Source organism: Acomys minous (genome assembly GCF_964271855.1).
Source record: "Acomys minous genome assembly, chromosome: 8".
Lineage (NCBI taxonomy): Eukaryota > Metazoa > Chordata > Mammalia > Rodentia > Muridae > Acomys > Acomys minous.
In genome coordinates, this window is record NC_140489.1 from 32246537 (window position 1) to 32271446 (window position 24910).

At 45.4% G+C, this 24910-nt stretch overlaps 1 protein-coding gene across 3 annotated transcripts in view; it reads left to right on the forward strand.

Moving 5' to 3' along the window:
* Positions 1–24910, forward strand: part of MLH3 (mutL homolog 3) — a 35956-nt gene that overhangs the window by 5674 nt on the left and 5372 nt on the right. For 2 of the 3 annotated variants that reach the window (XM_084791463.1, XM_084791462.1), the window contains exons 3-10: positions 2446–2544; positions 3540–3625; positions 4522–4626; positions 6817–6889; positions 13585–13656; positions 17469–17580; positions 19382–19541; positions 24868–24891. In XM_084791463.1, the coding sequence (XP_084647589.1) occupies positions 2446–2544; positions 3540–3625; positions 4522–4626; positions 6817–6889; positions 13585–13656; positions 17469–17580; positions 19382–19541; positions 24868–24891 (731 nt within the window). The remainder of the gene's footprint in view (positions 1–2445; positions 2545–3539; positions 3626–4521; positions 4627–6816; positions 6890–13584; positions 13657–17468; positions 17581–19381; positions 19542–24867; positions 24892–24910) is intronic. The other variant, XM_084791464.1, reaches the window with a different exon arrangement.

Below are 24910 nucleotides of genomic sequence, written 5' to 3' on the forward strand. Positions count from 1 at the left end.
TTGGGAGTTGTGCCCGCTTCCGTTTGTGGCTACCAGCCTACGGTTGGAAAGACCTGTATAGGTTGGAAAGACGTATATAGGTCAGCGCAGTGGGCTTTCCTGAACTCCCCTAGAAGTGGGATTTGGCCGACATTTTTCAAAGTGCAGGCTAGATAGGTGCCTGCATAACCATAATTTCCAAGCGTACGCTATGGTGTCTGTCAGTTCACGTGGTGTGTTTCTGATATAAGAAGCTGATGATAACATGGCTCTCAGGGCACAGCACAAGGCAACAGCAGAGCCTGCTCTAGGACTTGGAGTTCTCAGGTTTCTGGCAACATGTGACGTTGTTTTGGCAGTGCGTTGAGAGCCAGATGTTGAGAGCCGGCAAAGCTGAATCCCATCTGGCTATAAGCTCAGCTTTCACTAGTAGGATAAACTCTAAATATGCATCCCCATTAAAGGTCCTGAATGCTGTCAAAGAATGTAAATTGTATGAATATAATTGCAAAGTATAATGTCTTAGGATAAATATTTCTAGTTGGAGGCTCTGATTTACTTAAGGTTAAATAAATCCTTCAGTTTTCAGTCTTTTTTTCAAATCTTTTTCGTTATGGAAAAAAAAATCACTGTTGTAACTTGTAGAGAATTTAATAGGAGGAGAAAACCCCTTTACTTTCAATGTTGCTCTTGAGACTATCCAGTTGCTCTTAAGGCATCTTTCTGTGCTTTGCAGTCTGGGTCATGTGTGCCGAGCGCTTATCAGAGAGGACCGTCTAAGGCAGCGGCACCTCATCTTCCTGAAATGTAGCTGCTTCTGATACAGTGCCAACAAATAACTGGATCGCGGTCAAACTGTGGGGTGGTTGTTGCCAAAACAAAGGGGGGAAATCTTAGCTGCCACATTCAACATAAACATCTGCTCCTGTTAAGTAGATTTAGATGTTGAAACTACTTCAGTCCACTTAAGCATCTGGAGTTGCCATATCTTGTGAACTTTTGAGTGCCACGTTAAATCAAGTTCCAAATGAAAAATAATTCTAGTATTGAAACAAGTTCGTTGAAAAGATGGCGCCTCATGCCCTCCTTTCACATGGAAATGGCTCTTTACAGTGGGAAATCAGGACATGGTGGACTCACACATTAAAATAAACATGCAATAAATTACTAAGGGACATGTTGAAGCTCCGTTAATCTTAGCAGTTGGGAGGTGGAGGCAGGAATTGAAGGTCGTCCTCAGGTACACCAGAGGCCAGCTGAGCTATATGAAACCAAAATGTTATTTTATAAAGGTAAATTTAGAGTAATGTCCTATCCCAATCCACAGGATGTTTTTCTTTAAAAATATCTTCTTTTTCTAGTGCAGGGCCTTGTTCGTATCAGCTAAACACATCACCCCAGCTCAGTGTCCTTTACTCTAACTTAGACAACTTTATCTTAGCTAATCTCTTGCCTTAGTGTCTGTCCAACAGGCTTGTCTTTTCAAGTAGTAGTTGTTATGTGTCCACCACCCACCTTCTTAAATTTTTATTTGATGTGTTTGAGTGTTCTTGCCTGCATGTGTGTCTGTGCATCATGTTCGTGCCTCATGCCCATGGAGGCCAGAAGAGGGCATCAAATCCCACAGAACTAGAGCCACCATGTGGGTGCTGGGAATTGAACTCAGCACTCCTCTGGGGGTGCAGCTGGTGCTGCTAACCACTGAGCCATCTTTCCAGGCCTCATGTACCCGCCTCCTTTTCAAAACTGTCTCGTCACCATGGTTCCTAAGACTCCAGTCTGCCCTTCCTTCAGAACGATGGTCAGAACTTAACTGTTTCTTCCCAGACTCTGGTGTTTGACTAGAGTGCCCTTCGCCCACTCATATTCTCCATGCATATTCAGTCAGCATTTGTCGGCTGTCACCCTGTGGCAGGTGCTGTCACCCTGTAGATTATCTGGCTCCTCAGCGTTTCAGTCTGTAAGGGCTAGCTATGGAGTACAGCGAAGTCACGATTACAGGACAGACGGAGATGTGGAAAAGGACACCAAAGTTGGGAGCTTGTGAGGGCCGCACAAGTTGTGGGTGATTAGTAGGCACAAGCGTGTGTCTGACAAGGCTTTCCTGAGTAACCATGCTTTGTAAGGTATTTAGCAGTGCCCCCTTCCCCAACTTTATCTGCTGGATTCCAGTAGCTGCGCCATTTACCCAAGATACGGCCATGAAAAAGTCTCAAGGCATTGCCTAATGTGCCCCCAGCCCACACAACTGCCTCCCTCTGCTCTGAGAAGCCCGTTCATGATAAAGAGACAATGCATTAATGTAAGTTAGCAGATAATTTCATTGACACTTGTGGGTTTCTGTGTAGCATTCAGTACTCTGTCTTATGTCTTTGTTTGGTTTGTAGAGACAGATTTGTACGTAATTTTTAATAGTTTATTTGCTGAGTTCAAATCTGTAGGTTTTTCTTTTTTGTCACTGTTTAGGGGTTCAGTACAGGTGTCATCCTTTTAGAAGCGATCTTGTTCTTCCTTTCCTCCCAGGAGCTCAGGAAGAGAGGACTACGCTGAGACAAACTAGCAGAGGTGAGGGTAATGGCAGCCTGTGCGGCCTGGTACACACCGTCCCACTCAATACAGAAGACCAGGCAGGGTCGCCTTCTGCAGCTTGGTCGCGCCAGCTGTGCCCCAGCAGCCAGGCATCCCCATGGCTCAGTCTGACACAGAACGATGGAATTCAGTACATGCGTGTAGACCAGAAATTGCTTCTGCAGACTAGAGCTCAGGGCTGGGTGATTATGCGTAGGCTGTGGTGCCTGTGATTGGGGAAATGGTTCTTATTTTTAAAGATCGAATGTCTCAATATTTCAGTAGTTTGTAAAGTTCTTTGGGGGAAAAAATGCTAAAGAAATCTATTACTTTGTTGTCATTTCTTAAAATAGACTAAGTATAGGTTTACCAAAACGCAACAAGAAAATTTGAACTATAGTGTTTTCTAGACACATACTTGGAATATCCTTTTTTTAAGTCGTATTTAGTTTTGTTTTGTATTCCCCGGGTGTTTTTTTGCCTGCCTGCATGTCTGTGCACCAGGTGCATGCAGTGCCCTGGCCAGAGGAGGGCATCAGATTCTCTGCAACAGGAGTTAGATGGCCGTGAGCCACCGTGTGGGGCACTAGGAACCAGACCTGGGTCCTCTGCAAGGCTCGACCGCTGCGCCATCTCTCCAGCCCCCAGAAACACTGTTGTAGATAATTTGGAGAACAACTGTGTCAGAAAGAGCTGTCTGAATACTAGTTTAAAGAGTAGCATCAGGGCTGGGTGTGGAAGCACGCACGCCTTTAGTCCAGCACTCAAGAGGCAGAGGCAGCGTCTTTGTCAGTGGGAGGCCAACCTGTTCTACATAGTGAGTTAGCCAGATCCACATAGTAAGACCCTGTCTCAAACAAATACAGGGATACCGTGCAAACTGACACTTGTGGAATAGAGGGCCAATGTGTCCGGTCTTCGGTCTTGAGGCTGTGGTAGGAAGGACACTGACTCTTCTAGGGCCTGATGGGAGCTGTCGCCCTTTGTCCTAGATGCTGCGGATGCTGCTGTTGTCAGCGAACCGCTCCTGTCTTTGTTCTCAGAATGGAGCAACCCCGTGTTTGCCCGCCACCCGGAGGTAGGTCTGCAGTGCTCTTTCTTGCCTGTTGACTTAAGCTGGATATGAGCATGTATGATTATATGGATTTGTAATTATGAATGGAAAGTAGGCAGATTTCCAGGTGATTTACTTGGAAATTAGTGTTTAGGGTAGAGAGAAGTCAGCATTTTGTAAAGGTCGGGAATTTTGGATTAAACGTGTACATTCAGTGTGAAGAGGGAATGTATTTGTCCTGTCTTACAGGGTGGTGATAAGTGTTACTATTTGGTAAAAGAATCACTTATGTGCAGGAGCAGTTGTGTGTGTCCTGGCAGTGTGCTGTCACAGCATGTACCCGCGTGGTGATGAGCGTGGGTGATAGACAAGCACTGACTACTGATTCTTCACTTAAGATGCCTTGAGGAACTTAATCACGGAACATGGACAGATGTTCTGAAATAATGCTGGTTTTGTCAGTGTTTATAAAAATTGTGTTAGTTAATTTTGGCAACTTACCCTTAGAGCCTTCTGGATCTGTAGATTTTCTACATTCATCCTATCTCTGGTGGGATATATGAAGATGTTTGTGTGGTTTTGGTCTTAACTTTTTGCAGCGTTAGGAGTTGAAACCAGGGCCTTGCATATGCTAGGCACTGCTCTACCGCTGACCTGTGGACTCCAAGCCCCCAAAATGAGGATCTGGTAAATTAATTCCACAGGCATTAAAAATTATATTATGTCAGGCAGGCAGTGGTGGCGCACGCCTTTAATCCCAGCACTCGGGAGGCAGAGGCAGGCAGATCGTTGTGAGTTCGAGGCCAGCCTGGTCTACAAAGTGAGTTCAGGACAGTCAAGGCTACACAGAGAAACCGTCTTGAAAAACCAATAAAATAAAATAAAATAAATTAAGTTCTGTCTTTACTGGGCCTTTCTAGGTTGCTATTGATGTCAGCAGTGGCCAGGCTGAGAGTTTAGCCGTTAAAATTCACAACGTCCTGTATCCCTATCGCTTCACCAAAGAGATGATTCATTCCGTGCAGGTAAAGTCAACACCGAAGTCCATGTAGTGACTAAGCTACACCAGCCTCTGTGAAGTTGAATCTTTGCTCTTTTTTTATTTTTTGCTTTTGGTTTTCCAAGGCAGTGTTTCTCTGTGTAGCCCTGGCTGTCCTCAAACTTAGAAATCTGCCTGCTTCTGCCTCCCAAGTGCTGGGATTAAAAGTGTGCACTACCTGGCCGGGCATGGTGGCACACACCTTTAATCCTAGCACTCGGGAGGCAGAAGCAGGCAGGTTGCTGTGAGTTCGAGGCCAGCCTGGTCTACAAAGTGAGTCCAGGACAGCCAGGGCTACACAGAGAAACCCTGTCTCGAAAAACCAAAATAAATAACTAAAAATAAAGGGTGCACTGCCATGCCCAACTAATTGAATTTTTCTTTAATGAGACTGTATTAGTCAAAGAATATTGTATTAGTCAGACTTCTCTAGAGGAACAGAGCTGATAGAATGAATATATATAAAACATAATATATATGCAATCACATAAGATATAATATTTTAAAGGGGTTTACTAGAGTGACTTTCAAGTGGTGGTCCAGCTAGTCCAACAATGGCTGTCTACCACCAGAAGGTTCAAGAAGCCAGTAGTTGTTCAGTCCACAAGGCTGGATGTCTCAGCTGGTCTTCAGTTTACACCAGAACCCTGAAGAAGTGGACCCTAATGCCAGTGCAGGAAGGGACCTGCCAGAGAGTGAGGGCAAGCAAGCAAAGAGAGCGAGTGCCCTTTCTCCATGTCCTTTATGAAGGCCGCCCGCAGAGGTGGGGTCCAGATTAAAGGTGCATCTTCCCACCTCAGACAACGTGAACGAAAAGTGGGGCTTCTCACGTCAAATGATTTAATTAAGAAAACAATCCTTTACAGGTGTGCCAGCGTCTTGGGCTTTAGTTACATCTAGATATAGTCAATTTGACAACCAAGATGCCATCAGACATGGGTTCCCTTGCTTTTTATCTGACTGGAACCTTAAGAAAATAATAATAATAATTACAGCATCTACAGGGTTCCTCTGTAGACCAGCTGGCCTCTAACACCACCATTGCCCAGCTGGAACCTTGAATTTTTATCATCAGAAAAAAAAATTGCAGATTAATTCTAATAGCAAACAAGAATGGCTGTAAGGGTGCAAGCAGGTTTGCAGGGGTGAAGTTTGCTCAAGCTGATGGTCCAGGCCCACTCACAGTTCCAAAGAGGGTTATATTTGTATTTTATGTTTTATAACAATATGACAAATACCAAAAATTTATTTACTAGTCAACATTGTCCTTAACTGCAAAAATACCCACTTTCAAGTGACTGTGTGAGGCTGCAGCTAAGGAAGCCGTAGACTGGGAAATTCATTAGCAAAAGAGCCCCTGGTCTCTTGTCCTTTACAGCGCTGTTCTCTGTGCACTGCTTTGACTGTCCTGTCTCCTTGCCTTCGGCAAAGTTAAGAAAACCCTACCCAGGTGTTGACCCGGCATTAGAGCAAGAGAGCGGTTGTCCAGAAAGAGACCATTGGGGAACATGAGGCTGGACGAAGAGGTGCCCCACGGTCAAAAGCTGCTAGTGGCTTTTGCTACTGCTATTAAAATAGCTCTTCCTTTGTTTTCACAGTTGAGAATTTCTATTTTAGGCTGAGCATGATGGTACACATCTTTAATTCCAGCACTTGAGAGGCAGAGGCAGAAGGATCTCTGTGAGGTGGAGACCTGCCTGGGCTACATAGACAGTTCCAAGCCAGGCAGGCCTATACATCGAGACACTGTCTTTAAAAAAGAGAAATAATTTGGTTCTGTTCATTAGCAGGCTCTGGTCATGTGTTACGGAGCACCTCTGCTGGAAACTTTGCAGAAATACTCCAGTGTTGGAAGTGCCCTTCTGTCCCTGCCCTCTGCCTGGCTCCTCACTCGCCCATTTATCCTTCCTTAGAACGTTCTCACAGTCAGCAGCACCTTACTCGGTTTTAAAATAAGCCTGTGTTACATTTATTGGGAGCGAGCTCACATACTTGCCGTGTAGCATGTAATGAGGCTTGGATGACGGGCGCCTTCACCTGTGGAGCCATCTAGCTGGCTCCTCCACTGGGTCTCAGCTGTGGGTGTTAGCATGTAAAGGCCTGTCTTACCTCTTTATGCAGTTCACCTTTGGCAATTTTTGGTTAGTGTCACATTATTTGTCTCAATGAATGGCAGGTTCTCCAGCAAGTGGATAACAAGTTCATTGCCTGCTTGATGAGCACGAGAATGGAAGACAATGGCAAAGCAGGTGAGCACGGAGCTTTGCTTCCTCAGTGAAGCGTCTGGCGTTCTGACAGTTGGCTTTTAGAGTGCTTGTAGGGTGCTCTTGTTGTGGGATTCATCAACTTGAAATTGTAATTTCAGTGACTTAAACAGATAAAGGGAAACTGACCTAAAAAAAAAATCTGAAACAAGGTTTGAAGTACATGAACTTTAAATACATTGACACGTGCGCGCGCGCGCGCACGCACACACACACACACACACACACACACACACACACACACACACACAAGACACACATTAAGCCCAGGATTGCATCACTCTCATTGTGATCCTAATGCCTCAGCCTTCCTGCTGGGATGGCCAGGCCTACACTGCACCACACCTGCCTCATTAACTATTAATAGTAATCGCCTTAGAAATGAAAATGAATATGGGTAAAGGGAGAATTTCATCTTCTACCCCTTTGAAATATCTTGTTATAGATTTTTAAATGGGGGTGGGGAGGGCGGGGGGAGGCCAGAGGAAACTTCAGGTCTCTTCCTCCATTACTTTCCACCCTATTTTTGAGACAAGATTTCTTGTAAACCTGGGGCCTACTGTGTCTGCTGGACTGGCTTCCAGCAACGCCCTGCTTCATCTGCCAGCCCCAGGCTTCCCTGCTGTTGCAGTGAAGGTGCGGGCCACCACATTCAGGCTTTCTGTGGATGTTAGGGACCCAAACTTCATCTTCGTGCTTGACAGCAGGTGTCTTACCACTGAGCTCGCAGCCTCCCCGTTCCATGACTTGTATGTGTGTATGCACAGGTGCTCACCTCTACCTATGGAGGTTAAAGGATGACCTTAGGGGTCATGTTCAGGGGTGCCATCCATCTCCCTTGAGACAGGATTTCTAATTTGCCTGGAGAGCACCAGTGAGGCAAGGCTGGCCAGGGAGTCCCAGCGATCTTGCTGGGCCACCCGCCAGCTGTGAGATGACAAGCATACAGTGCCAGACCAGGCATTTTCATGTGCATTCTAAGGCTCTGACACAAATGCTGTGCTCGCAAGGCAAGTGCTTTACCCACTGACCCCTCCTCCTGCTCCTGCCACAGCGATTCACCCATAGTCTCTGTTGGAGGTTGGTCTGATGCATTTTGATGCTAACTACTGCTTGCTGTCTCTGTGCCCCAAGATTGCTATGTAACCTTGCCTAAAAACTTATTCCTATTTGGCTAATAAAAGCCTCAATAAGTAACAAGTTTATATTGTTGGGGACAATAGGCCATATGGCCAGTGTTCAGCCATCTTGACAGAGTCTGCACCTTTAAGTCTCTGTTTTTCCCAGAGCTTGCCTTTCACCAGAAACTAGCAGACCCACAACATTATATAAATGTATATATTATGTTCTGCTAGGTTTATCGAGCGAGCTTCACACAGAATCAGGAGTCTGGTGAGATGGCTTGGCTGTGGAGAGCCCTGGTTTCTCTTCCAGAGTACCTGGATTAGATTCCCAGCATCCGTATGATGGCATACAGCTGTCTGTAGCTCAAGCCCTAGGGGATCTGACAGTCCCCTCTGGTGGCCTCCTTGAGCACCGGCCATGCGTAGGGTGCCCAGATATATAGTTAGGCAAAACACCCATAGCCATAAATTTTAAAACAAATGAAACAAAATCACTTCTGACTTGCTTTGATGAAACAATAGTTCCTACATTATTAAATGATTCAGCAAATATTATTTGAATGCCTGTTGTTTGCTTGGAATTGTAACAGGCCCTAGAGGTACAATGATAGGAAAAGCTAGATATGACAGAGAAACAGATAATCATAGAAACACATGAAGTTTCAACCGTGGGTTTGTTTGTTTTGTTTTGTTTTGTTTTGGTGTTTTCGAAACGGGGTTTTTCTGTAAAGTCTTGACTGTCCAGGCCTTACTCTGTAGAACAGGCTGGCCTCTGCCTCCACCTCCCTGAGTGCTGAGGTTACAGGAATGCGACACTGCGCCAGGCTTTAACAGTAGGTCTAACAGAGAGGTAGAAGATGGTGCAAGAACTGACACTGGGACTTTTGATTTTGTCAGGGAGGCCAGCAGACAGTTCTTGGTAAAGTGAGGCTGAGGTATGAGCATGTCATTAGGACAGAGGATAAACAACTTGGTCGTTCCCTCTTTGTCAGGTGGCAGCAGGGCGGGAACCCTGGAGATAAAGCTGGGGAGTAGCGGTAGCTGGGCTGATTTCTTTACCAGCAGAGATCTGACTACAGGCCAGGACTCTGGTATTGTCATTTAAAATTTTTTTAAAATAATCGCCTCACACCCACAGTCTAGAGAAGAGACATGAGTGCAGGCATGCCATCTCTCGGCTCACTTGATCTGCCCTTTGAGTTTAGGCAACATACCCAAGCACATGGTGCCTCAGACTTGCAGCATAATCAAGACAGTCCTCTACGTACACGCCCACAGGCCAGCCTGCTCTGCTCTGGTAGACTGAGACTTTTCTCTATGATTCCACATTGTGTCCAGGGACAGAGCTGTCACTGTGTCACAGAAAAATATTTCAGCCAGACATGGTGGTGCATGCCTTTAATCCCAGCACTCAAAAGACAGAGACAGGTGGATCACTGTGAGTTCAAGGCCAGCCTGGTCTACAAAGTGAGTTCAGAACAGCCAGGGCCAGGGCTACACAGAGAAACCCTGTCATGGGAATTGTTCTGCCAGTGAGATTTCCCTGTACGTTTGACTTCCAAACCTGTTGCCTCCTTTTTTGTGCTTGAAAATCTGAAGCCCTGATCTCTGTGAGGTCAAACCAGCCTAGTCTACATAAGAGTTCCAGGCCAGCCAGGGCTACATCATAGGAACCTGTCTCAAACAAAAGCAAAACAAAACAAACAAGCAAATAAAATATCAAAATTAAAATAAATTAATTTAGGAATAGGTTGCATATTTATGACATATAAAAACACTCACATTTGGTTCAGGGGAACACACTTAACTTTGTTTTTGACAGGGTCTCATGTAGCCCAGGCTGGCCTTGAACTTGCTATTTAGCTGGGGAGGACTGAAGCCCTATCTTCCCAGCTGCAGTCTTACAGGAGTGCATCACCATGCACAGTCTCACGCAGCACTGGGGACTGAATCCAGCGTTCCACCACGTCAGGCAAGCAGCTGCCAATAACTGCATCCCCAGCTTCAGGAGCACGCCTGCATTCTGCTTTTGCTCCTGAGAAGAATCTGGCAGGAGATGGTGGTGCACGCCTTTAGTCCCAGTGTTCAGCACCCAGAGGCTAGAGGATCTGTGAGTTCATGGCTAGTCTGGTCTACAGAGTGAATTCTAGGACAGCCAGGGCTGTTATACAGAGAAAAAAGAAAAAATACCAAACCAAACAGAAAAATCTGAAAACACTCTTTGGTAGCAAATCCAACAATAAATATAAACTCTCAAGAGAAGTTTAACCAGTGGTCTCTTTTGTTTCTTTGAAGATACTCACCCTGGGTGCCACTGGCTGAGATTTTGGTACCTCAAAACTAACAGAATTTCAGGTACTCAAAGCTTCAGGGCTCGAGAGAAGGCACGGTGGGTCAGGCACGCTTGAAGACCCACGTTCGATGCCCAGGACCCACCCGGCTCATAGGAGAGAACCAACTCCTGTACTAAACCCTGAAAAGACTCTAATCTATAAATCTGTAATAAAGTTTAATTTATAAGTGAGGTATATCAGGACGTTAACAATAGCTAATGATGAAGCAGACCAGGCCTGGCGTGCGGCCCGGTGACAGAGCACTTGTACAGAATGCCCAGCGCTGTAAAAACAAACGAGGGGAAGGAAACAACAATATGCTAATATAAAACTGCTAACGTCATTTCTATTGTATTTGGTGCCATTATTTTATTTATTTATTTATTTATTTATTTATTTATTTATTTTTGAGACAGGGTTTCTCTGCATAGCTTTGGCTGTCCTGAACTCGCTTTGTAGACTATGCTGGCCTCAGCAATCCTCTTGCTTCTGCCTCTCAAGTGCTGGGATTACAGGTGTGCCCCACTGTGCACGGCCCTTGGTGCCATTATTAAGTACAGTAAAGTTTCTTTGAACATAGCACTGTGCTGCTGTATAGTTAATTTGGTAATGTACGCAGCTGCCAATTAACAGGCAGCTAAGGAAGGGTACACAGCGTGAATACACTGGGCAAAATAATTTGCAGCTTGGGTGGACCACAGTGAGATGATCGGAGATTTCACCCTACTACTCAGAGTGGGGTGAAACTCAAAACTCACAATTTGCTTATTTTTGGAATTTCCCACTTAATGTGCTGACCTTGGTTGACTGTGGTGACTGAACCTGAGGAAAGCAAGAGCCCAGAAGCAGGCAGACAACTGTAACTACACTCAAAAGTCTCATGGAGAAAGTCTCCTCTCTAGGCTGCTCACTCCCAGGCTGCAGACTTCCCCACAGCAGCAGCGGCTTCCGCCCCATCTCTTCTCTCAGACAGCTTGGCTCTCAGTGCCACGTCTCCACTGTCACAAAGCTCAACAGTGCCCACCCACCCCCACGGCGGCAGCCGGTAAGAGGTCCTGGGTGCAGTATGGCGGCCTTTTATCCTCTTTAGCTATTCCTCCCGTCTCTCTTCTGCCCGTGTGCCTTTCTACTCAGCTGTTGCAGGTTAGAGTTATTCTAGATTCAGGGCTTTTATTCATTCTTTACATGTCTAGCTGATAAAACTTACACCACCAATAACCAGCTTTATGCTGATAACTCAAGGTTGCATCACCTGGTCAGGACACTCTAGTCCACCCCTGCACTTGCCAAACACAGTCCTGCCATCTCCTCTTGAGCATTTCAAAGAGAACTTAGACTAAACGTGTGATTTTTATCCTCCCAGCCTGCTCCGACTCCATCCACTTGGCCATGGAGGTAAGAGCCCCAGGAGCTCTCTTTGATATACCTCCTCATAACAATCCACCACCAAGCCCTGCCGCCTTTATCTCCTGCCTTCCCAATGCATCCATTTTTTTTTTTTGTTTATTGTTTTGCTTATTTGAGATGAGGTCACACATGGTGGTCCAGGCTACACTTATCGAGCCTGGCACCAGTGTCAGTCAGTCTTCTGAGTACTAGACTGTTTGCACACGACACCACACTCCTTCCTAATGCTTTCTCCTCTCTGTCTATCATGATCCTGGTAACCATTATGTCTTAGATGCTGCAATGTTTTCTTAACTGTCTCTGTGGCATTCCTAGAACTCCACCCGAACTCAGCCCATTCTCCATCCTGCACCTGGAACAGTCCTTCTAAAACACAACATGGTGCAACATATAGCAGCACTCCCAAGCAAACCACAATTACCTGTGGTTCCACCTCACAGGAAATCTAACACCTGTGTCTTCTGTGGGCGCTTGTGTTCATGTGCACACATGTGTAACTGCACCCACATACAGACACAACTACACATAATTAAAAATATTTTAAGTAAAATTCTTATTTTATTTTACTTTAAATTTTTGGTGTGTTTTTCCCTGCATGTATGCATGCATGTCACATGTGTGCAGGACATGTAGATACCTTATGAAGGCCTCAGATTTGCTTGAACCGGAGTGACAGCCAGTTGTGAGCTCCCATATAAGTGCTGGAAATCAAACCCAGGTCTTCTGGAAGAGCAACAAGTGTTCTTAACAGCTGAGGCTTCTCTCCGGCATCCATAAAAATAAATTTTTTAAGTGGGGCCAGTAAACAAGATCATCTGGGAGTTAGAATTGCAGAAGCTTGTCCCCATTGTTGACCTCTCGTCCTGCAGTTGAGTGTGTCCCAGGTGACAGGTTCACACAGGGAAGCTTGGGGAGCCCCAGCCTAAAAGCTACAACTGCAACCTGTGAGTAGACACAGTGAGGGTCTTGTTTCCCCACAGCCAGGGAAGTAATAGTTTTATATCCTTAAATGGTTAGGAAAAAACAAAAGACTTCTTGACACAGCCACATTCTATGCAGTTACTTCAGTGTCCATAAATAAAGTTTTATTGGAACACAGCTACAGTGGCACAGATTGTCTGTGGCTGCTTTGGCTCAAAACAAATAGCTGAGTAGTCATGACAGTATGCATGTGGCCTAAAAAGCATAAAATATTTCCTTTCTGCCTCTTTGTGGAAAAAATGTCCTGGCCTTTGATCTAAAATGCACAAGTACATTCTTCTTGAATTGCGGAATAGCTTGCTTCAGAATAGTTTGCAAATCGAACTGCACAGATCATAATGTATACAGTGCATTATCTAGTGATTTTTCTTTATCATAAAGTTAAATTAATAAAGCCACGTCTGTATTGAATATTTAAAAAGTTAACCTTTTCTAAATGGTGAGTTAAAGAGTTTTTCACCAGGGACAATTTTGGCAATTCATCGATAAGTTCAGTTTTTTGTTTTTTGGGTTTGTTGTTGTTGTTGTTGTTTTAATATAGAGTACAGTTGAGTTGGGAGTGATAGCACATACCTTTAATCCCAACACTTGGGAGGAGGAGGCAAGTGGATTTCTGTGAATTCAAAATCACCTGGCCTACACAGGATGTTCCATGCCTGTTGAGCTATATAGTGAGACCCAGTCTCAAAAAAACAAAAATTAAAAAGCACAATTGTATATCTTGTGTATATATCATTAAATGGTTTTAATAAGCCTATATCTCCCTCCGCACTTTATACCTCTTTTAATCTTGAGATGGGCACTTCAGTAATCTTGAATTTGGATGGTTTTGTAGGTGGAAACCTGCTAGTCTTGGTGGACCAGCACGCTGCCCATGAGCGCGTTCGTTTGGAGCAGCTTATTACTGGTAAGCATCAGTCTGAAGCAAGAAGAGGCTTAAGACTTCAACACAAGCTGGACAGTGGTGGTGCACGCCTTTAATCCCAGCACTCAGGAGGCAAAGGCAGATGGATCTCTGTGAGTTCGAGGCCAGCTTGGTCTACAAAGCAAGTCCAGGACAGCCAAGGTTACCCAGAGAAACCCTGTCTCAAAAAACCAAACCAAAATAAAAACCAACCAACCAACCAAACAAAAAAAGACTCTAGCATAGGTGACATGCCTCACTGTGAGGAAGGATACACTGTGCTCAGTTTGAAAACCACCAGAAGGTTGCAGTAGTTTGCTTTACTGTTTCAAACATGTGCTCTGATGGACTTGGCTAAAGGCGAATTTCCTATATATTTATTCTCTACTCCGTCCTGCAGGAGGACTGAGCTAGTTTACAGTGATACTCAGCATACATGTGTGCTCTCACTGGTGTGTGCTCTCACTGGTGTGTGCTCCCACTGGTGTGTGCTCTCACTGGTGTGTGCTCTCACTGGTGTGTGCTCTCACTGGTGTGTGCTCTCACTGGTGTGTGCTCTCACTGGTGTGTGCTCTCACTGGTGTGTGCTCTCACTGGTGTGTGCTCTCACTGGTGTGTGCTCTCACTGAGCCCTCCCCACAACCCACAAGGTCCCAAATAATACAGGGCAGGGAATGTGATCAGATTGATGTGTAGTTCTAAAAGGTACAAAAGGAAATATAACAAAGCATTCTTTACACCCCTGTATTTCATTCCATCCTATTTCTCTTCTCAGGCTCAGCTGCTGTTTAAGTGTATCTTTCTAAAGTGACTGCTTATTATCATGAGATTCCTCAGGTGATAAAATACCAGTAAATAGCTGGCTGTGCTGGCACACGCCTTTGATCCTAGCACTCAGGGAGGCAGAGGCAGGTGGATCTCTGTGATGAGTTCAAGGCCAGCCTGGTCTACAATGAGCCCAGGACAGCCTAGGCTATACTGAGAAACCCAGTCTTGAAAAACTCTACAAAGTGAGTCCAGGACAGCCAAGGCTACACAGAGAAACCATGTCTCGGAAAAAAAAAAAAGAAAGAAAGAAAAAAGAAAAAGAAAAACCCCTTCCCCCCCAAAAGAAAAGACAGGGGAAAAAAAAACAGCAACAAATAAATAAATGACACAGTTTCTCTCTGTGGTTCTCTGGCCTTGAGTGCTCCAAGCATGTGCCACCACACCATTTTTAAATTATCAAGAAAGTCTTGATTCCTGTGACAAAGTAATGAACAGCCTTAATGTCAAAGACTTAGGTGAGAATCCAGAGAGGCACTTTATGAACTGGAATGGCAGTAATGCCATTTTCTCTTCCTTACAAAAGGAAGGCTCAGGCGTTTGGAAAGATAGCCAAAAGCAGTGGAAAGAAGTTACTTACTTTGAGTAAGGACTTAAATCGTGAGCTCTCCTTTACTCCCCTCTCTGCGGGTGAAATGCAGCGCTTTGAGAACCGCGCAGGCTGTGGTGCTCGCTGCTCAGGAGTTTCACGCACCTAGAAGAGAGTGGCCGAGCCTCATCTGGCAGCTAGCAAATCAGTCCTGCTCAGCTCACTCAATAGTAAGCGGATGTCTGTGCTGAAGCATCTTGCTTTTGTGGTGATTTTGCACAAACCTATGTTCACAGTGAGGAGATGTTAAATGGAGGCCCTCTACACTACACTCACAACTGTAAAAAGCTGGTGAGCACCAGAAATGAACTGGCTGTGCAAAACTGTGAGATCTTTGAAATTTAGAGGAAGAAAGGGAGATGAAGAGGCTTGGCCTTTCCATGACTTACCCAAGATCAGAACAGTTATTAGAGGGGTTGGCTGTGATGTGTAGAAGTTAAGGACTGGCAAAGAATCTCAGGCTCACGAGGTTGTCAAACAAAATAAAACCTTGAAATGCAAAAAACAAACAAAAAAAAATTGGTTCACTAAAAACAAACTCCCAGCACTCAGCAAGGCAGAGGCAGGCAGATCACTGTGAGTTTCAGGCCAGCCTGGTCTACAAAGTGAGTCCAGGACAGCCAAGGCTACACAGAGAAACCCTGTCTTGAAAAACCAAAGAGACAAAACAAACACTTGCACAGCAGGTCTGTCATCCTGAGTTCAATCCCCGTCATCCACATAAAGATGGAAGGAGAGAACTGTGTAGGCTCAATTTTCTTAGCAATTATATTTTATTACGAACTTTTTAACCGAGAGTACCTCACTTATAACCCAACTAACCTAAACAGTAGGAAAAGGAGATTAAAGAATGCAGTAATTAAACCATAAGGATATCAGTTCTGAGGAACGATTCTCCTGGCATGATCAGCAGGATTTGTTCTGCTGGAACCTGGAGCAACCAGAACCCGGAGCCGCCTCAGGAGCTGGAGCCCCGAAGCCTTTGCTCCAGCAGTTCTCTCTAGGAGCGTCTCAAAGTGGAGCGATGAACAGCCACAACTATCCCAAGTCTCCAAAGGCCCTGCCTCCTGTTTTTGGCTCACATATATATCTCCTCTCAGAATTTTTTCAAGGATGTTTTTCAGCTGGTTAACAACCAATCTCCCCCACACGGCGGTTTGATTTCTAAGGGGATAAACATCACCTGCTCTCTCACAAGTCTTTTTCTCATCCCCCACTTGTGATCTAAACCAAAAACATGTTTCTCTCTCCTTCAGAACTGATTCCCAAAAGGTGTCCTCTGATCTCTGTGTATGGGCCATGGCTTGTGTGCAGCCTTTCCCCACCCCCCAACCCCAAATAATATGGGCCTAGAGAGATGACTCAGAAGGTAAAAGCACTGGGCGCACTGCAGAAGATCCAGGCCTAATTCCCAGCCCCAAAGCAGCTGCCCACAGCTCTGTGCGTCTCCAGTTCCGTGAGTTCTGATGCCCCCTCCTGGCCTCTGTGGGTGCTAGGACATACGTGGTGCACAGACATACACTCAGGCAAAACACCATACACTTAACTCTTTTATATTAATTTGTTGTTGTTGTTTTTGTTTTGTTTTGTTTTGTTTTGTTTTTTTGGTTTTTTGAGACAAGGTTTCTCTGTGTAGCCTTGGCTGTCCTGGACTCGCTCTGTAGACCAGGCTGGCCTCTGAACTCACAGCGATCCGCCTGCCTCTGCCTCCCGAGTGCTGGGATTAAAGGCGTGTGCCACCACACCCGGCTTTAATTTTTTTTTTTTAATTCACACCCAGACTTATCTTCTATCTAGGGCCTACACCACTTGAAAATAATACTGGCTAATTCTTTTCAAAGACTGAGAAACCTTTCTGAAGGAACCAAGATATCCTCTTGACTTATAGCACTATGTAGACACAATGCCACATTTTACATCACTGTATCAGTACCACACATACTAACTGTAGGAACACTGCCTTGTAGATCTGGTGTAAGAGTTCAGTCTTCTATTTCTTGTTTTGGAAAATTGTTAAAATGAGTAAAGTGGCTGGTTTACCCCCTAGTTTACTACTAGAATCCAAACTGTAGACGCCAGCACTGAGCATGTTACTTAGTTCTAGAGAATTCTATCATGGCCATGCCTCACTGTGAAGCCTTTTAACTGAACACGAAGCCTGCCTGCCTTTTTTTGTTGTTGTTGTTTTTGTTTTTTGTTATTGTTGTTGTTATTGTTTTCGAGACAGGATTTCTCTGTATAGCCTTGGCTGTCCTAGCCTCACTTTGTAGGCCAGGTTGGCCTCGAACTACCTGCCTCTGGCCCCCCCCCCCCCCCCCCCCCGCATGCTGGGATTAGAGGCGTGCGCCGCCATCGCCCAGCTCTTTTCTTCTTCTTGTCTCACTCATCTTTCTTCCAATAGACTCCTATGAGAAGCAAGCTCCACAAAGCTCTGGTCGGAAGAAGTTACTGTCTTCCACGATAATCCCTCCACTAGCGATCATGGTGTCAGAGGAACAAAGGAGGCTCTTACGGTCAGTAATGTCATGGAGACGTGATGATGCTGGTCATAGGAAGCTTTGCAGTAGCTTTGTGAGGTCCCTGCGTACATGTTCCACAGGAGTGCTGCATGACTTACCCAGGGTCTTGACAGTTAGCGGTGGAGCCTGTCCTCTGACCCCAAAAGCCATTCTTCCTGCTATAGACTAGATAGTGAGTATAGGGTAGAATTTCCCGGGGAATTTTTTCCAGCAGTTGGTTTAGAACGCTCATCTCATTCTCGGAACAGCCAAGTGTTTATGCTGCAGTGTTTCTGAGAACAAAGTCAGAGTAGCAATTTCTTCCATTCTTCTTGCCTTGGTTCATTCTAGATTCTTCATTACCATAATCTTATTAGGAAGAAGCAAAACACAGGGATGCCAGGGTGGGGCCAGTCCTGGAGCAAGTCACAGGACCCGTCATTTCCCCACTTCTGGGCAATGTAAATTGTTGAAAATGAAAAGACTGTCAGTTCATTTCAGGTTTAGGTATTCCCTGTTGCCAATACAGCTTTTTTCCCTAGAGCGTAATTCACTTACTCACTGCCACCAGCTCACCCCCAATCAGGACTTCTCAGTTGTTGGGGATGTTAATTACCTCCCACTTTTAACACTGACTCAAAACATTTACAGACCTTTTCTTTGAGCCAAACTCCTTTAAATGCAGGCAGCAAGTTAGTTCCTTAGTGAAGAATGAAACTTAAGAATAAGATTTAGGAGTTGGAGAGATGGCTCAGCCGTTAAAGGCTAGGCGCACAACCAAAAATATAAGAATAAGATTTAGAAGCAAATTGGTCCTTGAAATAGAGAAACAGAAGGAAGATAAGTTGCTCTACAGTAGTCCTCCCTTGTATGTGACGGGTTTGTTCCAGGACCTCAGAGGACACCTGAAAACGGAGATACTGAGCACTGTGTATACAGTTTTCCCTGTGATCACCACCTTGTACCATGGTGAATCTGCCTCTCCTGTAGCATTGCCACATTGTGCCATGGTCAGTCTGTCCCGTGTTTTGTACTTTGGGGCCTCTTCTGCATCACTGCTAACGTGTTCTGGGGACATAAGGGCTCCTTGAGCATAAACACTGCAGTGCTGGGCTGGAGAGGTAGCTCAATGCTGAAGAACACTTGCTGCTTTTGCAGAGGACCCAGGTTTGGGTTCTAGCACCCACATGAAATCTTACAACTGACTGTAACCGCAGTCTGACGCCCTCTTCTGGACTCCACAGGTGCCAGGCAAGCATGTGGTTCACATACATGAAGGCTACATGTACATGGCGTCTTATACATCAGATATAAATATAATAGATAACCCCCCTTTTTTTTTAAACTGATACTGGGGTAGTCTGAAAACAAAGGTATGTAGATGTACAGTGTGGGTGTGCTGGGCGAAGGGTGCTTTGGTGGGACCGCTTGACATTTCATCATGCTTCTCAGAGCAGCATGCAATTTAAATTTTATGGCTGGGGATGTAGCTCAGTGGTAGACCATATGCTTAACATGTGCAAGGCCCCAGTTCACTCCCCCAAAATAAAGAAGACAAAAGTTTACTTGTGGAATTTCCCGTTTATTTTTTTGGATTACAGTCAACCACAAGTAACAGAATTCTTAGAAAGTGTAACTGTTAAAGAGAATTACTGTAATTGAAAAGGAAATTTGATAATAAACTCCTAAACACATATAAGCATAAAGAAAACAGTACGACTTCCAAAGGTCATAACAGCTTCTGAATGTCATCGCGTGTTTGGAACGCGCACTGAAGAGCGTGAGGTCATGCCTTTACTCTGGGCTGTCTCCTTAGGTCTTACCACAGACACTTAGAAGATCTAGGGCTTGAGTTGGTCTTTCCAGAAGCTAACGATGCTTTGATCCTCGTGGGGAAAGTGCCACTCTGCTTCGTAGAAAGAGAAGCCAGTGAACTTCGCAGAGGAAGATCGACTGTGACTAGGAGTATTGTGGAGGTGAGCGGCTGGCTTCTTCCAGTGTTGCCAGAGTTGCTGGTGCCACTGACTTCAGTGTCCGCCTGTAGGCAACACACTTGTGTTATATTCAGTGTGCCCAGTGCTAGAAACTTAAAGACGGATTAGCTGACAGTGAAGAGGAAGGAAACTTAGTTATAATACAGTGGAATGTGGAGAGCAGAGGTGTTTGGAAAGTGTTACGGAGAGCAGGAGGCTGAGGACAGAGGAAGCACTTTAAAGCTAACTAGGGTTTCTCAGTGAGACTTTGTCTTTTTTTTTTTTTTAAGTTATTTATTATGTATACAGTGCTCTGCCTACGTGCATGTCTGCATGCCATTAGAGGGAACCAGATCTCATTATAGATAGGTGTGAGCCACCATGTGGTTTTGGGGCATTGAACTTAGGACCTCTGGAAGAGCAGACAGTGCTCTTAACCTCTGAGCCATCTCTCCAGCCCCCAAGACTTTGTCTTAAAGGGGGTGAGGCTGGAGAGGTGGCTTAGAAGTTTAGAGCAGAGCACGTGCTGCTCTTGCAGAGGATCTGGGCTCTGTTCCCAGCACCTAAGTGTTGGCTCACAACCATTCCAGGGGCTCCAGTGCCCTTTTCTGGCCTTCAAAGGTACCAGGCACACATGTGATGTACATATATACATTTAGGCAAAACACTCAGAGGCAGCTAGATGACTCAGCAGGTACTGTGGCCAGGTCTGAGCTGAGTTCGAGCCTCAGGTCCTACATGGTACAGTGAGAAAACCAACTCCCTCGGGTTATCTGCTCACCTCCAGGTGCACACTGTGGCATGTGTCCGTGGATGAATGTACACATTTGATGCACATGGAAATAATGAATTAAAATAATACACAAAAAAGTAGAAGACAGACTTAGTGGCTAAATTAGGATAGACGTGCAAGTCTAGGAAAGGCTGGAAGCCCAGTGAGTGGTTCAGGCTGTTGTACTGGTTGCCGTATGAAAAAACCAAGACTTGACTAAGTCAGTATAGTGGGAATGGAAAGGAGGGACAGATTTGACACCTGCATGAGAAGGATGTTCCAGAAGACCTGATGCAGAAAGAGCACAAAAGAAGAAAGGAGAGGGCTGAAGAGGTGGCTCAGCAGTTAGGAGCACTGGCTGTTCTTCCAGAGGTCCTGAGTTCAATTCCCAGCAACCACAGGGTGGCTCACAATCATCTGTAACGAGAGCCGGTGCCCTCTTCTTGTGTGCAGGCATACACGCAGACAGAATACTGTATATGTTTAAAAAAAAAAAAAAAGAATAAAGGAGTGTGTCCGCTGGGGTTGGTGATTGTGACCTACCTTCGGGTAGGGATGGCCAGGGGGCAGGCAGACTATCTAGGTTGCGCATATCTTTTGGCGATAACAGCATGCACGCATTGGTAGTATTGGAAGGTGAAAAGGGCAGGAGCCGGTGGGACTGACAGGGAAAGCAAGCATGAGAGGCAAAGAGCAGAAGGCAGAGCTTACAGAGCACGCACTGAGGGTATGTGTAAGGTCAGGGAAGTGACGCTGAAAGCGAGCTATGAGGTGACTGCAAATACTGAGAAGGAAGAATCCAGGAACAGTAGTGTTGTTTAACCTAAGTGAAGCTGCAGGCAAGAGGACATAGTTAACCGTGGCCATACGGAAAAGCCCTAGGGCTTCGAGTTGCCGTGAACTCAAGTTGGTCTTCTGAGTCATCCCATCGGAATGACAGGACTGAAGCCTAGCAACTCTCAAGATCTCTAGCCAGCCTGGTACCAGGCACCTGTAATTGCAGCTCTCAGGAGGCCGAGGCAGGGGATTACAAGCTTGAGCGTCGCCTGAACTAGACCAGCTGTGGGTTACGTAGGACAGTCCTCTCTCTCGATCTCTTTTCTGTCAAACAAACAAAACCAACAAGGCTGGGGATGCAGGTCGTGGTAGGTAGGTAGGGTGCCTGCCTACCATGTACAAAGCCCTAGGTTTCCTTCCATAGCACGGAAGGAAAAAGCCGCTGCACACAGGGAGCTGGGTGGTGGCTGCAGGCAGCAGTGGTTGAGTTTTCATAGGCAGGACAGAAGGCTGCAGGACACGCTGTCCTAAGACAAAGGACTTTAATGTGTTTGCAGGCGGAGGGTGAGAGGACACTGACTAGCAAGAGGCGCTCGCTCCCAGTGCAGCCTTTGTGGTACCTTCATCTCCCTTTTCCAAGTTGCCTGTTGGTGATGGCCTTGGCTCCACTTTCAGGAGAAGGCTTTTCTGCCCACTGAGCTCATTTCTTCTCAGATTTGGATTCAAATTGTGTTCAATCCAAAAGATAGGATCTGTGAGACTCTTACTGTAATTCAATACCTAAAGTTTTAACTAGAAAATTATAATAAAAACTTCTGAAGTGACTTCAAAGACAGCTCTTAAAGAGTTCACTTCAAATTGAAACAAAGCTTACAGTGTCAGGAAAATTGATTACATTTAGTCAGGCAAGTAGGCGATTTTGGCAGAAATTGGAGCAATTCAGTGTTGAGAAAGGTAACAATGAATTCTGGCAACCAACAGTCATTGATATAATCTTTTGTTTGGGGTTTTTCTGTTTGTTTGCTTTTCTTGTTTATTTGTTTGAGACAGGGTTTCTCTGTGTAGCCTTGGCTGTCCTGGACTCACTTTGTAGACCAAGCTGGCCTCAAACTCACAGAGATCGCCTGCCTCTGCCTCCCAAGTGCTGGGAATACAGGCGTGTGCCACCACACTCAGCTTGTTTTTGGCTTTTTGAGACAGGGTTTCTCTGTGTAATAGCTCTGGCTGTCCTGGAACTCACTTTGTAGAGTAGGCTGGCCTCGAACTCACGACCATCTGCCTGCCTCTGCCTCCCAAGTGCTGGAATTAAAGGAGTGTGCCACCAACAGCCAGTTCACTTATACATTCTTAGGGATCTGTGTTCCAGCTTGATGCCTGAGCCTCTTTTGTTGTTGTTTAAGACAGGGTCTCATTATGTGGCTCTGGCCTTCAGCTCACAGATCCACCTGCTGAGATCAAAGGCGTGCACCACCATGCTTGACGTGACTGAGCCTTTTTAACATAAATAAGAAATGAACTGGAAATGAGACCCTTTTTTCTCTTTGTAGGCTTACAGCTGTGTTGCACGCAGCTGAGGGTAACAGAAGTTAGGCTTGTTTCTCTTCCCTCCACTTTGCAGTCGTCAGGTGGTGTGAGGCGTCCTTCTCTTTAGGCTTTTAACGTGTCCACAGTGTAGCATCCTGCACCTAGGGCTTGGTAACCATGTGCATTAATAAAGCTTCTCAGACTAGAGCATGTGGAGAAGAGGAGAAAGGATGTTTGATTTCATTTTGAGGTTTCAAAAGATCATCCTGTTGTAATCTTAGGGAGCTGTTACCAGAAGCAATAAATCCCGTATTTTGCTTTTAAAAAATTATTAAATGTGCTGTACCTTGAGACAGTTTTTTGCCTCCAGAAGCTAAACAATTTTGAAAATTAAATAGTACCAGCTTTAATTAAAATGTTTTATTTTAAGCCTGTGGCGGTGGTGGTGGTGGCGGCACACGTCCTTAATCCCAGCACTGTGGAGGCAGAGGCAGGAAGGAAGACCTCTGTGAGTTCGAGGCCAGCCTGGTCTACAGGGTGAGCTCTAGGACAGCCAGGGCTACATAGAGAAACTCTGTCTCAAAAACAAAACAAAATTTAATTTTGGTGTGGGTGTCACTTCTCTCCTCCTGCTCTGGGAATCCTGGGGATTGGTGCCTTCACCTGCTGAACCATCTCACTGGCCCTAGGGTTTAGTTTATTTTATAAATAAAGGGGTGTAGGCAGACGGAGGCAGGAAGATCACAAGTTCAAGACCAGGCTGCCTTCATAGCAAGAGTACATTGAAGGGGGAAATGTCTCCTTAAGGACAGAGATAGACAAGGGAGGGGAAGCTTCTGAGGCGTGCTTTGGATAAAAAGCCTTTCAGATTGACGTTCATGGAAGCAGATGCCCGTACACATAAAATTAAACTAAATCTTAAAGAGAAGCTTAGAAAGTAACCTATTTTCTTGTGGCATTTTCGTACTTTCTTTAGGCTGATTCCCTCCCTGCCTCCTGCCCGCCCCTCCCCCACCGTATCCTGTCCACTTTAACATTCCCTGTGTTCCGTTGCCCTTGTTCCCCCCCCCCCCCCCCCAGCGCCTCACTGTTGTGTCTCAGGAGCCCCTTGCTAGTTCTAGCCTTTGCCCGCCTAGATGCACACCATTAACGTCTGCATGTGAGAGCCGATGGGCAGCGGTTGTCCTCCTGGGCCTGGGTTACCTCACTTGGTGTGTTTCCTCACTTGGACTATCTCGTCATCGGCTGTTGGGTATCTAGTCTGGCTCCATTCTCTCTTGCTGAAGAGCAGAGGAAGCAGCCGTGGTGTACCTCCATGGCAGGGTGGGGAGCCTTTGGACACATGCCCCTGAGTGGGGTAGCTGGCTCATACGGCAGTTCTCTTTCACTTTTTGAGAAGGCTTCACCATGATTTTGTTGTGGCTGCTGTAGTTCGCATCCCACCAACAACTGATGAGGTCCGGCGCCCCCCCTGCCCCCCCCCCCCTCCCCTGCACCCTCGCCAGCATTTGTTGTCACTTGTTTTCTTAGCCCTGTCTGTCCTGGAACTTTCTCTGTAGACTAGGCTGGCCTTGAATTTAGAGATTTAATTGCCTCTGCCTCCCAATTGCTGGGATTAAATTGGCTTCATTTGTGTTTGTTTGTTTTGTTTTGTTTTGTTTTTAATGATAATGATTCTGACTAGAGTGAGGTGGAATCTCAAAGGAGGTTTTAAAAAAAGGTTTAATTTTCATTTTCTGATGAGTAGGGATAGTGAACACTCAAAAAATATTTATTGACCATTTATATTTCTTTTGAGAATTGTCTGTTCAGTTCATTAGCCCATCTTTTGGTCAACACTTTTGTCTTTGTGTGTGTGCGTGTGTTTAATTTGTTGCTCTTCATATATTCTAAATGTTAACCTCCTGTATTAGTGGCAAAGATTTTCTCTCACACCATAGGTCTCTGTTTCCTCTGTTGAGAATTTCTTTTGCTGTGCATTTGCTTTTTGATTTCATGTCATCACATTTCACTTCATTTTATTTATTTATTTATTTTGGTTTTTCAAGACAAGGTTTCTCTGTGTAGCCTTGGCTGTCCTAGACTCGCTTTGTAGACCAGGCTGGCCTCAAACTCACAGAGATCCGCCTGCCTCTGCCTCCCAGTGCTGGGATTAAAGGCGTGCGCCACCACGCCCGGCTCCAGCCATATTTCTTAACTGTTGGGGTTGTACAACAGAACAGTTGATTCATGACAGTTTTCCTTTTGGCTTTATAGGAATTTATTCGAGAACAAGTGGAGGTAAGCTGTCCTCTTATGT